At 40.1% G+C, this 14,180-nt stretch overlaps 2 protein-coding genes across 2 annotated transcripts in view; both read right to left on the reverse strand.

The window, feature by feature from the left end:
* tprg1l (tumor protein p63 regulated 1-like) overlaps positions 1-14,180 on the reverse strand; it is a 325,294-nt gene that overhangs the window by 170,524 nt on the left and 140,590 nt on the right. The window lies entirely within an intron of this gene.
* her3 (hairy-related 3) lies at positions 2,313-3,621 on the reverse strand. The gene is made up of 4 exons (XM_023990502.1): positions 3,511-3,621; positions 3,277-3,372; positions 3,108-3,189; positions 2,313-2,930 (listed from the first exon to the last, which is right to left on the reverse strand). Exons 1-4 carry the CDS (start codon positions 3,562-3,564, stop codon positions 2,416-2,418), a joined length of 747 nt encoding a protein of 248 aa, XP_023846270.1. The 5' UTR covers positions 3,565-3,621; the 3' UTR covers positions 2,313-2,415.

Genomic DNA, 14,180 nt, shown 5'->3' on the forward strand with positions numbered 1-14,180 from the left:
TACATCGCAATGTATTCGCTTCACTAAAAGCGCAACAGCGGGACTGTTGGGCCCATACGGTTGCAGTGGGTCTGCCTATATTGAAAACGGCTTGCTCTAAATAGGCTACCCTGATCACAATCGTCTAAAACCCAACTCTTAAGTTTATATATAAACGAACATTTAGTACAAAACGTAGACTATAATTATGACGACCAAAACGTGAATGCATGGTGTAGGCCTGCTAAGAAAAGGCTTAGAGATATAGGCTATTAATGTGACCCACGCAGTCTACAAATAGCGTGTGGGTCAGATTTTGCACACAAGCAACTTGAACCAGGCATAGTCTTTTTGGTCTTCTTTTTCTCTCACATTGCTAGAAGGCGCCCTTTTCTTCGGGACCCATGCCGTGTCAACGTCCCCAGCACGCAGCAGGCCGTCAATACCATCTGAAAGAGCGATGGGCGTTTCAGTGATTCTCCTCGCTGCAAGGTGCCATCCTCTCCAACCTTAGTCGACATGAAAAGAGAGCCATTTTATGATACTGATGCTAGACCTCCGACCCACTAAAGCAGCGGAAACGCTGTTTTCCATCCAAAAGAAACCAACTTTTATTTTTGGGGTAAGTTTGGGCCGGCTATGTCGATACATCTTTATGAGTAGCCTGTTATCTTTAGGATATATAGGCCTACCCAAACTGACTAAAGGAAAGTGAAATTAAACGACTATTCTTATATGTATGAGCTTCCAAAACCAACGTCGGGTCCTCAATGAATCCCAAACCTCCATAGTGAATGTGGATTCACAAGCGTTTAAGATAACATGGGGCCTATGAGACGAGAAAGCAGATAACGTGCATGTAAATAATTAGTAGCAGAAAATTGCTGTGCTGTTCAACAAGAACCTAATTTGCGCGCTGCTGTTTCGGTAGTTATGCGTAAAACTGGAGAACAATGAGATGAATGGCGCGTCATGGGATGCGCCCTAGGCGGTTGACAACCCCCCAGATTTGTTTCTTCACTGGTTACTTAGGCCAATGTCTTAACATTGCCAATGTAGGAAAGGGACTGATATAGGCTATAGCTTCATTGACAATGTTAATACATAGCAGCTTGAGCTTTATCATGGATGTGGCACTACTGGGAACATGGGGTACCCCTGGGAACCAAATGCCAACGTTACCCGTCACCCAATGCCAATCGTTTCAGCAACAGGTGACAGCCATGTTTGTATCTTTACCTGCAGTCGAAATAAAGAAGAAGAAAAACAACAGTAGAATATCAAAGGGTCAAGTTATAGATAATAAAATAAACGTAATCCCCTGGCCAGTCCCGATGTTGCTTTTTCGAACGAAGAAGCTGGTGAGGTCCGCCACCATTTGAATGCATGTTCTAAACCTGTATCAAGCAGCTGGTGGCACAGCTCGATGTGCAACTTCATACACGAATTTATTGATATGCTTTTGGACTTTGGTACAGGATGACACACACCTGTTTATTAATAGCCTAAATTAATACAGAAGATGTGCGACCTATAACTTCCCCCACCAGCCAAGTGGCTAACTTATAGTCGAGCTTACTAACTAGACCTTCTGCAGATTCGAAACAAATTTCATTACAGATGTAAGATGTTAATGTGAGACAGTTTTGTTTGCTACAGCAGGAAGATAATCCTGCAGCAAATTTGGAAAATCAAGTCTGAAATGTCAAAGTGGATATTACTACCTTCAGAAGCATTTTTAAACCTCAAATACACTACAAGTTTAAAATGGCCTGCATTGCAACAACGTTCTCTTGCAACAGGATGTTCAAATTAGGATCCTACATCTGTATAAAACACTATTTTAACCATGTCAGTGACAAGAATGAATAAATCACTCCATGTGAGCAACCATGGAGAGGCTAGAAGAATGACTCTTAAGTTCAAAAAGGGGGAGCGGTTAAGGAAAAGCATTTTTACGAGGTAAAAATATATTTTTGGAATTTTGCAAAGCATTTGTATTAACATTTGCATTGGTGTTATCTATTCTAGTCTATTCAGTAGCCCAATGAAGCCAGCTAAGGTCATGGCTGCTTCAGAGACTGAAGCTAAATATTTAGATGATGAGGAATGGCCTATTTGGCTTGCAAGATGAGTTTAGGTGAATAAATGCATTGTTACTATTGCATTTTATTCTGTGTTGTACAAATTGGTTACTGAATTACTTATTACTTTCATAAAGAAATGTGTGTGTGAATTTCCCACCCATTCACTTTCCCAGTCCACTACCAAATATGACAACAAAAGGCTTATTTAGTCATTTCAGTTCTTTGATTTTATTGATAAAATTTAAAAAATCTGTACAATAGTAAAAACAGTATTTAGAAAATACAAATCTACACCGTGCAAATACTACACAAAGTATTTATCAGTTCAAATAAATCTCTATTCAACATGCTACCAAGGACGCCAAACATTGTGCATGGTAACTGCATGGCTGTATTGACCATTTGAGAGACACTTGTTTCTGTAGCATGAGCTGAGACTGTTATTTAGTTTAATCTTATTTGTGGATACGATGACTTGACTGGTCCCTGCGGAGAGTTTAGTAGGTTTGGATTCTGACACGCGCACCGTGGCGCTGTAAGGTTTGAGCGCCCTGATGCACCGGACGAGGGGCACGGTGGTCGGTGCCTTGCTCACTTCGTGCCCAACTGTCGAAGGAAGACGTCTTTGCATCGGGCAGCACACAACAGTTTCGGGCAGCACATGTTTTGCTACCGTGTCGCTGTCCGCGGTGCTGGAGTTCTGAGCCTGTCCTCCGGCGCAGTGCAGACTGCTTGAAAGGTGCGTCAGCATGGTCAAACGACTGCTGCTCTCACTCGAGTTGTCTGCCAAGTACTGGTTCACGCCTGCTAGGCAGCTCCTGAAGCCAGCTTGGTATTCAGCATACTCGGAGTTCATGGAAAATCCTGTAGAAAATGAGAGGAACATTTTGAGTAAATATGGCACCATGCGTAAAACCCAGCCTGTCGAGAATTTCACTTGACAGTAGATCGAATAATTGCTGGTAGAAGCTAATAGTGTTGGCCAGCCTATCTAGGCAAGGCCTAGAACGAGATAACAAATAGTTCTGATGGATAACGCACCACTCTGGACCTTCTGAAGATTTCTCAGATGTTTTACAGTTAGCTCCAAGATGTCCGCTTTCTCGAGTTTGCGTTTTCGAATCTGAAAAGGAGCAAACATTTAGCCACTAAGCACTAAAGCACGATTGGTTTGTATCAATTGACCTACTAGATTCGAAGTATTACTTACATTGCTGGTGTAATAATTCTCCAGCAGAGATTTTAACTGGTCCAAACAGTTATTTATCCGCGCTCGTCTTTTCTTCTCCATCAATGGTTTGGATACCTTACAAAAAAAAGAGGAATAAAGCATTAACAAACAATCCATCAATTACTTTAAAATATTCGTTTTTGACATTCATTTGTTTGAAAGCTATTATTACGTGTCAATAAAGCATGCATGTAGGTAACATAGGTTACACACCTTTTTCCCGTTTATGATTTTGGTCTTGATTACACAATCGGATGTCGACACCATTCTGAAGGTTGTTTCTGGTTTGCTAACAGATGTTGTTGACCTGCTGCCTGAACTCTTCCTGGCGCACGAGTGAAGGAATTCTGCCTCCCGATCCGATTTATAGCGTCCCCCACTTAACATCTCAATGCAACAATTGCCCTGGGGTCGCGCGCGCCGAGATGAGCGCTGCTTTGACAGCCCCCAACAACCAATCAGCCAAGAGCTCTCAACGAATAATCTATTGAACGCGTATCATCTCCAAAAGCGGCATATCTTGGACCTCTAACAGCGTAAATATCCTCGAATATTGCGGTCTAAAACTTAATATATTATTATAACGTTATGCTATTTATGGAAAGTAACAGTCATTGCGAAAATTACATTGTCTCCAAAAAACAACGAGCATATATTATCTGTAGTCTTTAACTATATCAACACGTTTAATGAATCAATGAAATAAAGGTATATTATAGCCTTCCATATCTGGAACATAGATTCTTTTTTTTGTTGAATTTTAGGGCAAGTAGGTTTATAGCCCACTCAATGCTGCCTTATTATTTTAGCTATTTTCATAGCCTTCAATTAGTGTGTGGTGAGCTAATGTCAATGTTCTGTCAACTAAATTATAAAAAATGACTACATGTTCATTGAAATTTGATGCAATTTCCATAGGCTAAATGTAAACCTATACCGACACGCCTATAGACACACCAGTAGGCTTCAACATTCAACGTGTGAGGTGAGATTTTACAGAAAAGCGTAGAAAATCACCCCATAATGTGTTGATGTTAATTGTGTTTTGCTCGGTTTGGGGACTCGTACCAGGTCTTGCTATTGATTCTTTTATATCGGAGTTTCACGCCAATGAGGTTAAAGGCAGCACCGTGGAAATTCTCTCCATGTCTCCACAACATTTCGATTTTCTGGTGATACAAGAATCTGAGACACCTGTTGCAACATCCTATGGTCACACACTAAATCGTCTGGCGACCATAAAGCATATCTAGGCCTATCTCAACGATATCCACCATAACATTATAAAGAAGTGAATATGTGAATATGTGTTCCCCATGTTTTTGTTTTCTTCAGAAATAATGCATTGCCACTTTTGTCTTCGCAGGCACCGAGGAGAATCGGTGGGCCGCCCCCTGTCTTGAGGCCCTTGCCTCCGGATTCTTCACACAGCGCCCTCAAAAGGCACAACCCTTGGGAAAGTCATGCCAGCTGAACCGCCTGAACTAGCCCACCTGCACTGCTTTGCGCATCACAGACATTGACAATATACGGAGACCTTCTGGAGAATCGGGGACTTTACCTTGAAGTACACCCAACCCTGAAGAAATATACATTATAGCCACAACATTAGACAATTTCTATCTTCAGCTTTTTTGTTCTTCTAAAAATCTAAAGGTTTTAAATTATTGTGACGTTAAATAAAGTGGCAGCGGAAGTATCGTGCAAGTAGGCCATATATTATGTAGCCTATAATTGTGRTGTAAATGATTGATAACAGCCGAAGTGAAAAATCTAATGTGAAACGGGACCATGCCATTTGTTGGACACGCGACATGCTCAATAGAGATTCTATAGACTACTTTCAAAGTTGCTTAAGTCCTCTCAAGTTTGATTCCAGACACAATGGATGTGTTCAGATGACAATAAGCGCGCGGGAACAAATGGCGGGGAAAGGGAGAGGGTTTCGGCATTAACATCTCAGTGTATTCAGTTCAGGGACAAGGCGCCCCTGAAAAGAAGGCAGTATATATGCCTACTGAGAGGCCATGGATCTTTTCTTCTGTCCGTTTTGTGTCCACAAAAAGTGGGCCGTATCAAAGATTTCTCTCACTTTCAAACACAAAACCACATTGTCCCGTAAGTCTTTGAAAGGGAGTTGTTAAAGAGAGTTGAGAAAGGCAGTGGCTTAAAGATAGGCCTTGCTAGGCCTGTGTCAGGGAATATTTCCTGGACAGTTTTTTCAGGAAAAGTATGTTTTATTAGAACAGTAGCCTAACAAGGCCTATATACTTTCCACGGGTGGTATAATTTTCATAAACTTACTCAAAAAATGTTTTTAAGTAATCTTAATTGTAGTGTTTAAAATACATGCAATGTAGCCCACAGTTGGCCTGTATAATAGCCTGTATAATGGATAGGCTACACATGGACAATGCACAAATATTAATGAGCCTCGCAGACTTTTTTGTATGTTTAATTACTCCAATCGGACATGCAATAAGCCGACAATAACGTATGGAAAACAATAACCTATAAGCCTATGTTGTATTAATCATTGAACTCAAATTATTAATCCTCGATATTTACTGTTTTTAATCAAGGTGATTACATATCATGGTCAAAATAAAAAAATATAGCCTATATTTATAAAGCTATGCCTATGTCTACAAATTGTACCTTAAAGGCCATATACAGTGCATTCGGAAAGTATTCAGACCCCTTGACTTTTTCCTCATTTTGTTACGTTACAGCCTTATTCCAAAATTGATTAATAAGTTATTGTTTCCCTCAATCTACACACAATACCCCATAATGACAAAGTGAAAACAGGTTTTAGAAATTGTAACAAATGTATATATATTTTTTAAACAAATAGCTTATTTACATAAGTATTGAGAGCCTTTGCTATGAGACTCGAAATTGAGCTCAGGTGCATCCTGTTTACATTGATCATCTTTGAGATGTTTCTACAACTTGATTGGAGTCCACCTGTGGTAAATTCAATTGATTGGACACGATTTGGAAAGGCACACACATGTCTATATAAGGTCCCACAGTTGACAGTACATGTCAGAGCAAAAACCAAGCCATGAGGTCGAATGAATTGTCCGTAGAGCTCCGAGACAGGATTGCGTCGAGGCACAGATCTGGGAAGGATGCCCAAACATTTCTGCAGCATTGAAGGTCCCCAAGAACACAGTGGACTCCATCATTCTCAAATGGAAGAGGTTTGGAATCACCACGACTCTTCCTAGAGCTGGCCACCTGACCAAATTGAACAATAAGAGAAGGGTCTTGGTAAGCGAGGTGACCAAGAACCCGGTGGGAGAAGGGTCTTGGTAAGCGAGGTGACCAAGAACCCGATGGTCACTGACAGTGCTCCAGAGTTTCTCTGTGGAGATGGGAGAACCTTCCAGAAGGACAACCATCTCTACAGCAGTCCACTAATCAGGCCTTTATGGTAGAGTTGCCAAACAGAAGGCAATCCTCAGTAAAAGGCTCATGACAGCCCACTTGGAGTTTGCCAAAAGGCACTGAAATGACTCTAAGACCATGGAAAACAAAGATTCCCTGGTCTGATGAACCCAAAATTGAGCTCTTTGGCGTGAATGCCAAGCGTCACATCTGGAGGAAACCTGGCACCATCCCTACGGTGAAGCATGATGGTGGCAGCATCATGTTGTGGGGATGTTTTTCAGTGGAAGGGACCGGGAGACTAGTCAGGATCAAGGGAAAGATGAACACGAGAAAAGTACAGAGAGATCCTGCTCCAGAGCTCTCAGGACCTCAGACTGGGGCAAAGGTTTACCTTTCAACAGGACAACGACCCTAAGCACACAGCCAAGACAACGCAGGAGTGGCTTCTGGACAAGTCTCTGAATGTCCTTGAGTGGCCCAGCCAGAGCCCGGATTTGAACCCGATCGAACATCTTTAGAGAGACCTGAAAATAGCTGTGCAGCGATAGATCCTGAGAGGATCTGCAGAGAAGAATGGGAGAAACTCCCCAAATACAGGTGTGCCAAACTTGTAGCGTCATACTCAAGAAAACTCGAGGCTGTAATCGCTGCCAAAGGTGCTTCAACAAAGTACTGAATAAAGGGTCTGAATACTTACGTAAATGTGGTATTTCAGTTTTTCTATTTTTTATACATTTGCAAAAATGAGAAGAAAACAACTATTTAATCAATTTCAGAATGAGGCTGTAACGTAACAAAATGTGGAAACGGTCAAGGGGTCTGAATACTTTCCGAATGTACTGTATGCTGTTCAAATTGCGTAAAATGTACCGAAAAATTGGTGCCACAATTTCGATGCTATGTTTTCAAGTGATAATGCAACGTTTAATCAGTATGAAATCTGACCGCTCTGCTTTGGTGTATGAAGGCTGGTTCTCCTCCTTTGTTCTGGTCTCTGCATTATGTCGTCGCTTTCACGCTCTGAGTTAACATGCACCGTGTAAAACCTGATTTCAGCATGGCAAGTTGGCAACATGGCAAACTTTGTTCTTTTTTGTTGTTGTTGCAAGCGCACACTGGAATGATTTCACGTTAATTACGCGGTGTGTTATATCAGTTATTACTGGTTATAGGCGAGTTCAGAATATGGAGGCTATTCAGAATATTGAATACAACTATTTATAGAATTAATATCATGTTAAACGAATTGAATGAGTTACAATTCACAAAAGTTCGATTTTTTTTCCCTGCATGGGCTTTAAAAATGTCTTTAACTGGGTTATACGTCACTCCCTTTCTTGCAGCTCTCAAAAGAATTGGCACCTCTCCATGATAATAGCTCAACGAGCGACTTGTGTCCAAAATGGGCATGATAATGACGTACCATTAAATAACAAGTTAAGTGTATGTTTATAAAAGGACCTCAGACTTTTTCCCTCCACTTTCACTTCTCTCCCTCGAGTAACTCATTAACCACAACAGTCTATTGTCATGTATGCCTGCCAGGGGGACCTGACAAAGAGTGCTGTAATAATTGGAGTATTCGAGAACTTGTTAACAACAATTAGTGAAGCAATTATACAATTACCTGCAATAAACTGTTTTTCTCCAGAGGAAAACTCGCCCCCATTAGCAAGAGAATGGCTATACATTACACAGCAAAGTTCAGGTAAATCGAATGGAGATGACTTTTGGAAAAGTAGACATGTATAGTGTGAATTGCCACATGCATATTCCAGCATTGTATTAGGCTCAGCCATTGGCTCATATACATGTTGGCTTTTAAAATGCTTCACAATGCATCTAATAACCTACACTCTTAAAAGAAAAGTTATATATATAACCAAAAAGGGTTATATTGCTTGCTTCATATTGGCACCCCTAAAAGTTCAATATAGAACCCTAATGAACCCCCTTTAAAAAAAAATGAACATATGGGTTCTATTTAGAACAGTTAGGGCTGCCATATATGAAGCAAGCTATATAACCATTTTAGAACCATTTTTTCTGAGTGTAGCCTACAATAAATTGGCCAAATATAGGCGTAATATTTGGAACTGAAAGTTGCCAAAATGAAGTTGCCAAACATAAAGCTGTTGGGCAAGAAAAAAACGATAGACTTATTTAAAGATGTGAAGGCAATTTCACACATAGAGACTGCAACGGGTCTCTGAGAGCGAAGCAAATCGAGGAACCGCCTCTTAACTATTCAGGGATCTGACGCAAACTGGAGGATGCAAAACCTTTATTATGGGCCTACACTTGGGGAGTTTGAAACGAATTCACTCAGGTGCTGACGCTGGTGCACTGTTTATATCGAATAATCTACATCCTTCGAAATTGCGGAAGCGGGATAAATAAAAGCCACGCGACGGGCCTGTTGGCGAAGCTCTGATCAAACATCAAATATCATGAATTTCTATAGACTGGTCTCCAGGTTATTTAAGGGTCTTTACTTTGGTTAAGGCGCACAATAGGTTGTGTTTGGCTATTTGCACCGGGGTTACCGTCTGAATAGAACAGAGGTCCACATTAACATCGCTTAGGGTTTTCTCAAGGGCCGAAATGAACTAGTGGAAAGTAACTTTATAACTCGCAGAGGATGAACCCTTTGTCAAGCGCTCCACTGAAAGACACAAGCACCTAACAAAAGAGAGACGTCATTGTTAAACACTATGGCTCATGGGTATTGATGCGCCTTGAATTGCTAAACATCTGCCATTTACTTTGCAACCACTTCAACCGATTTGAATACGAATAAAGTGTCTGTGCTTCTTAGTAGTCCGCACTATCTTTGCCCGTGCGTAAAACAACAGAGTTGCCATGCGTATGAGCGGATTAGGAATCGAAACTTTTGAGCTAGGTCTAAACATATGGCTCCCCGATGGCATCGAAAAAGAACGAACTGCTAAAAAATGTTTTATTGGAAACTGACTGAGAGAAGAAGGATATGATCCACAAGTCAAACAATAGGAATCCTTGATATCAGGCCTGATTGTCAAAACGTTCTTCGTTTCTTATTTATCTGCTCACAAAAAGGGACACTAAACGTTACTTGCGCTATTACTTAAGCCTGCATGAGACTATTCAATGAATATGAATCCAGTTTCACTCTTTCTTTTTAAACCTGAAATTAGAACTTTCTTTCTGTAAAAAAAAGAATTGTGCGTAATTACGCAGTTGGTCCATCAATAGGCCTGCTTAATGACCAAAATAGAGAGATAGAGAGAGCGAGAAAGGATCACTAGCAACAAACAACTGTATGTATGGATATTAGGCCTAGTCAATCTTAAATTCTAAGAATTTTGTAGCCTACTCACTTTGTTAATAATCAAACCAAATTGCGCTTCAATGTATTACCGACGGAGTGGATGATAGAGTTCTCGACTCAATCAAAAAGGCATGGGCTATATTCTGTAGGCTACTGCTATATTCTGTAGGCTACTGCTATATTCTGTAGGCTACTGCTATATTCTGTAGTTACCCATTTGTTTTCCTTTAATGACTAGTCATAGGAGAAACAAGGGGTTGTGGCATACGATGTGGCATGTAAAAAGCATAAGAAACAGACAACTCTGACAACGCACTTGCCTACTTGCGCACGACAGTTATTCCAACACAATAGACCAACTGTATAGTTATAATTTCTTACTGAAATCGAGTCCAAATACTGTAAGTCTATATAAGCATTTAAGAAATAGCCCGGCTACACAGCTGGTGGGTGAATCAAAGAAAGACGTTCTTGTGACCCGTTTTCTGCAGCAGGTTTTCCCAGGGTTCGTCCTTTATATGGCAAAAGTGGAAAATCGGAGTGTACAACTGAAAAGCCAGGGGGCGTTCCTCCAATTTTCCTCGCTCCATATTTTGCAGGGCAGAGAAATATGCATTCTCTCCCTCACTATCAGCAAGTAACATGGTTGCTGATGCCGTTAGAAGACAGGCAAATAAACCATTGGATAGGATATATCAGATCTAAAAGCATGACATTTTTCCATACAATATTTTGTAATATTAGCAAAATGTTTCCAATAGCCATTAGCCAATTAATTGAGATAATAGTTATATTTTTATTATCATCAACTTTTTCCATAGAGAAAAGTCCTGCTTTTTTAACAAACGTTTATATGCTAAAATGGATATGCTCGCTGTTTGAAATATCAAAATAATATAACTTAATCGACGTGTGTGGCGTGTATCATGCATCTACCCTAAAATTGGTATGAAATCGTCAATTTGTTGGTGTCAGCGTTCAGCTGGCTAGGCGCGCCATATGCCATGCTTAGTGGCACTATTTACCGATTCGTTCCTAGTTTCACGGTCCATCCTCCTCTTCTTCTTGCCAGAGAATTGAATGACAACAACAAAATTGCAATTTACCCTCTGAAATGGTCCCATACCCCCCAATGTATGAGTCCTTTCCGTTTCCATCAGGGGAACCCTCTGGATTTCACTTAATGGTTTCAAATTTGACAGTGTGCTCTATCAAAATCCTTGGTCATTATCCTTACTTTTTTTTTTACAGGACAAAAATTTAAGAGCTAAATATGTGAGAATGTGTGTGTGTGTGTGTGTGCAAAAGTTTGTCAAAGGTTACAATTTAGATTAAAAGAAAAAATATATGCTAAAGCTTAATTAGTCTGTGAGACTTTAATTCGTCTGTAGAACATATCATCCTCTTTCTACGTTTCTGAATATTGCAAGTTCACCTACCCCAATGCCCTCATGAATTAGTTGTAATGAAGGTACAAAACTGTTGTAGCATCCTTGGTAGAATATACACTATATATACCAAAGTATGTGGACGCACCTTCAAATGAGTGGATTCGGGCTATTTCAGCAACACCACATTGCTGACAGGTGTATAAAATCGAACACATAGTCATGCAATCTCCATATACAAACATTGGCAGTAGAATAGTTTCCATGGCCAAGCAGTCGCACACAAGCTTAAGATCACCATACGCAATGCCTAGTGTCAGCTGGAGTGATTTATAGTTCGCCACACATTCTCTGGAGGGATGAATCACGCTTCACCATCTGGCACCATCGGACGAATCTGGGTTTGGAGGATGCCAGGAGAACGCTGCCTGCTCGAATGCATAGTGCCAACTGTAAAGTTTGGTGGAGGAGGAATAATGGTCTGGGGCTGTTTTTCATGGTTCGGACTGGGCCCCTTAGTTCCAGTGAAGAGAAATCTTAATGCTACAGCATACAATGACATTCCAGACGATTCTGTACTTCCAACTTTGTGGCAACAGTTTGGGGAAGGCCCTTTCCTGTTTCAGAATGACAATGCCCACGTGCACAAAGCGAGGTCCACACATAAATAGTTTGTTGAGATCAGTGTGGAAGAACTTGACTGGCTTGCACAAAGCCCTGACCTCAACCCCAACAAACACCTTTGGGATGAATTGGAACACCAACTGTTAGCCAGGCCTAATCTCCCAACATCCGTGCCCAACCTCACTAATGCTTGTGGCTGAATATAAGCAAGTCTCCGCAGCACTGTTCCAACATTTAGTGGAAAGCCTTCCCAGAAGAGTGGAGGCTTTTATAGCAGCAAAGGGGGGACCAACTCCATATTAATGCCTATGATTTTGGAAGGAGATGTTGGACAAGCAGTTGTACACATACGTTTGGTAATGTAGTGTAATTGACCAATTTCAAGAATGTGCAAATAAACACAAAATACTGAGTTAAAAAAATATATATTAAACCGTTATTTTACCAGGTAAGTTGACAGAGAACACATTCTCATTTACAGCAACAACCTGGGGAATAGTTACAGGGGAGAGGAAGTAGCCAATTGTAATTTTAACTTAGTGCGTTAATATAAATGAGTGATCTAAAATAATCATTCTAGAAGTTTAGCCACAAATAATTAGACTTTGTTTTACAAATCTAATGTTCATAAAAAATGTAATAAAACATGATAACGGAAAAGCAACCACCTTTTAGGATAGTTTCATCACCTAAAAAATACAAATTTTACCCATGAAAGGAGCTAGGGTCAGAAGACTGCTGCCAGATGGCTTTGGGAGTGACTGGAGGATACAGAAGGCCCACCCATTTTATTTAGTGTCAAGGTCTACTGGCACCACCCTCTGGTAAAATAATGTATAAACTTTACACATCAAAAGTGTGATTGGCAGCTTAAGTGTAATAGGATAAAAAGCACACAAGGAGAACATAAGGAGTACATTTACTTCAAACTTTTGCAGCGTAATGACAATTTGCTTTGATATGCCTAAGACTCATGACATCTGTTCTAAAATTATGCAATATGCAAGCCTACTTAATTCTTATTTTAGATACATATACTTATATAAAAAGGTGTTATAGATATAAATCATACCAGCATAAATACAGTGCCTTCAGAAAATATTCATGCCCCTTGACTTATTCCACATTTTGTTTTGTTACAGCCTGAATTCTAAATTGATTCAAATAAAAAAAAAATTCACCCATCTACACACAATACCACATAATGACAAAGTGAAAACATGTTTATAGAAGTTTTTGCTAATCTATTCCAAATTAAATACAAAAATATATAATTTACATAAAGAGATCACAGCTCTGAGTCAATACATGTTAGAATCACCTTTGGTAGCGATTACAGCTGTGAGCCTTTCTGGGTAAGTCTCTAAGAGCTTTGCACACCTGGATTGTACAATATTTGCACATTATTCTTTTAAAATTCTTCAAGCTCTGTCAAGTTGGTTGTTGATTCTAGCTAGACAGCCCTTTTCAAGACTTGCAATACATTTTCAAGCCTATTTAAGTCGAAACTGTAACTAGGCCATTCAGAAACATTCAACTTCATCTTGGTAAGCAACTCCGGTGTATATTTGGCCTTGTGTTTTAGGTTATTGTCCTGCTGAAAGGAGAATTTGTCTCCCAGTGTCTGTTGGAAAGCAGACTGAACCATGTTTCCCTCTAGGATTTCACCTGTGCTTAGCTTTATTCTGTTTCTATTCGTACTAAAATAACTCCCGAGTTATTGCCGATGACAACCATACCCATAACATGATGCAGCCACCACCATGCTTGAAAATATGAAGAGTAGTACTCAGTGATGTGTTGTGTTGGATTTGCTCCAAACATAACACTTTGTATTCAGGACATAAAGTTAATTTCTTTGCCACATTTTTTGCAGTTTTACTGTAGTGCCTTGTTGCAAACAGGATGCATGTTTTGGAATATTTTGTATTGTGTACAGGCTTCTTTCTTTTCACTTTGTCAATTAGGTTAGTATTGTGGAGAAACTACAATGTTGTTGATCCATCCTCAGTTTTCTCCTATCACAGCCATTAAACTCTGTAACTGTTTTAAAGTCACCACTGGCTTCACGGTAAAATCCCTGAGCAGTTTCCTTCCTCTCCGGCAACTGAGTTAGGAAGGACGCCTGTATCTTTGTAGTGACTGGATGTATTGATACCACA

The sequence above is a fragment of the Salvelinus sp. IW2-2015 genome, linkage group LG7, assembly GCF_002910315.2.
Source record: "Salvelinus sp. IW2-2015 linkage group LG7, ASM291031v2, whole genome shotgun sequence".
NCBI lineage: Eukaryota > Metazoa > Chordata > Actinopteri > Salmoniformes > Salmonidae > Salvelinus > Salvelinus sp. IW2-2015.

What these genes read in the sequence shown, in the direction of transcription:
- her3 (XM_023990502.1), bottom strand. Translation starts at nt 3,564, where the DNA reads ATGGTGTCGACATCCGATTGTGTAATCAAGACCAAAATCATAAACGGG. An exon ending in AAATCATAAACGGGAAAAAG is followed by an intron (nt 3,373 to 3,510) that starts GTGTGTAACCTA and finishes TTTTTTTGTAAG; the next exon opens with GTATCCAAACCATTGATGGA. An exon ending in AGAATTATTACACCAGCAAT is followed by an intron (nt 3,190 to 3,276) that starts GTAAGTAATACT and finishes GCTCCTTTTCAG; the next exon opens with ATTCGAAAACGCAAACTCGA.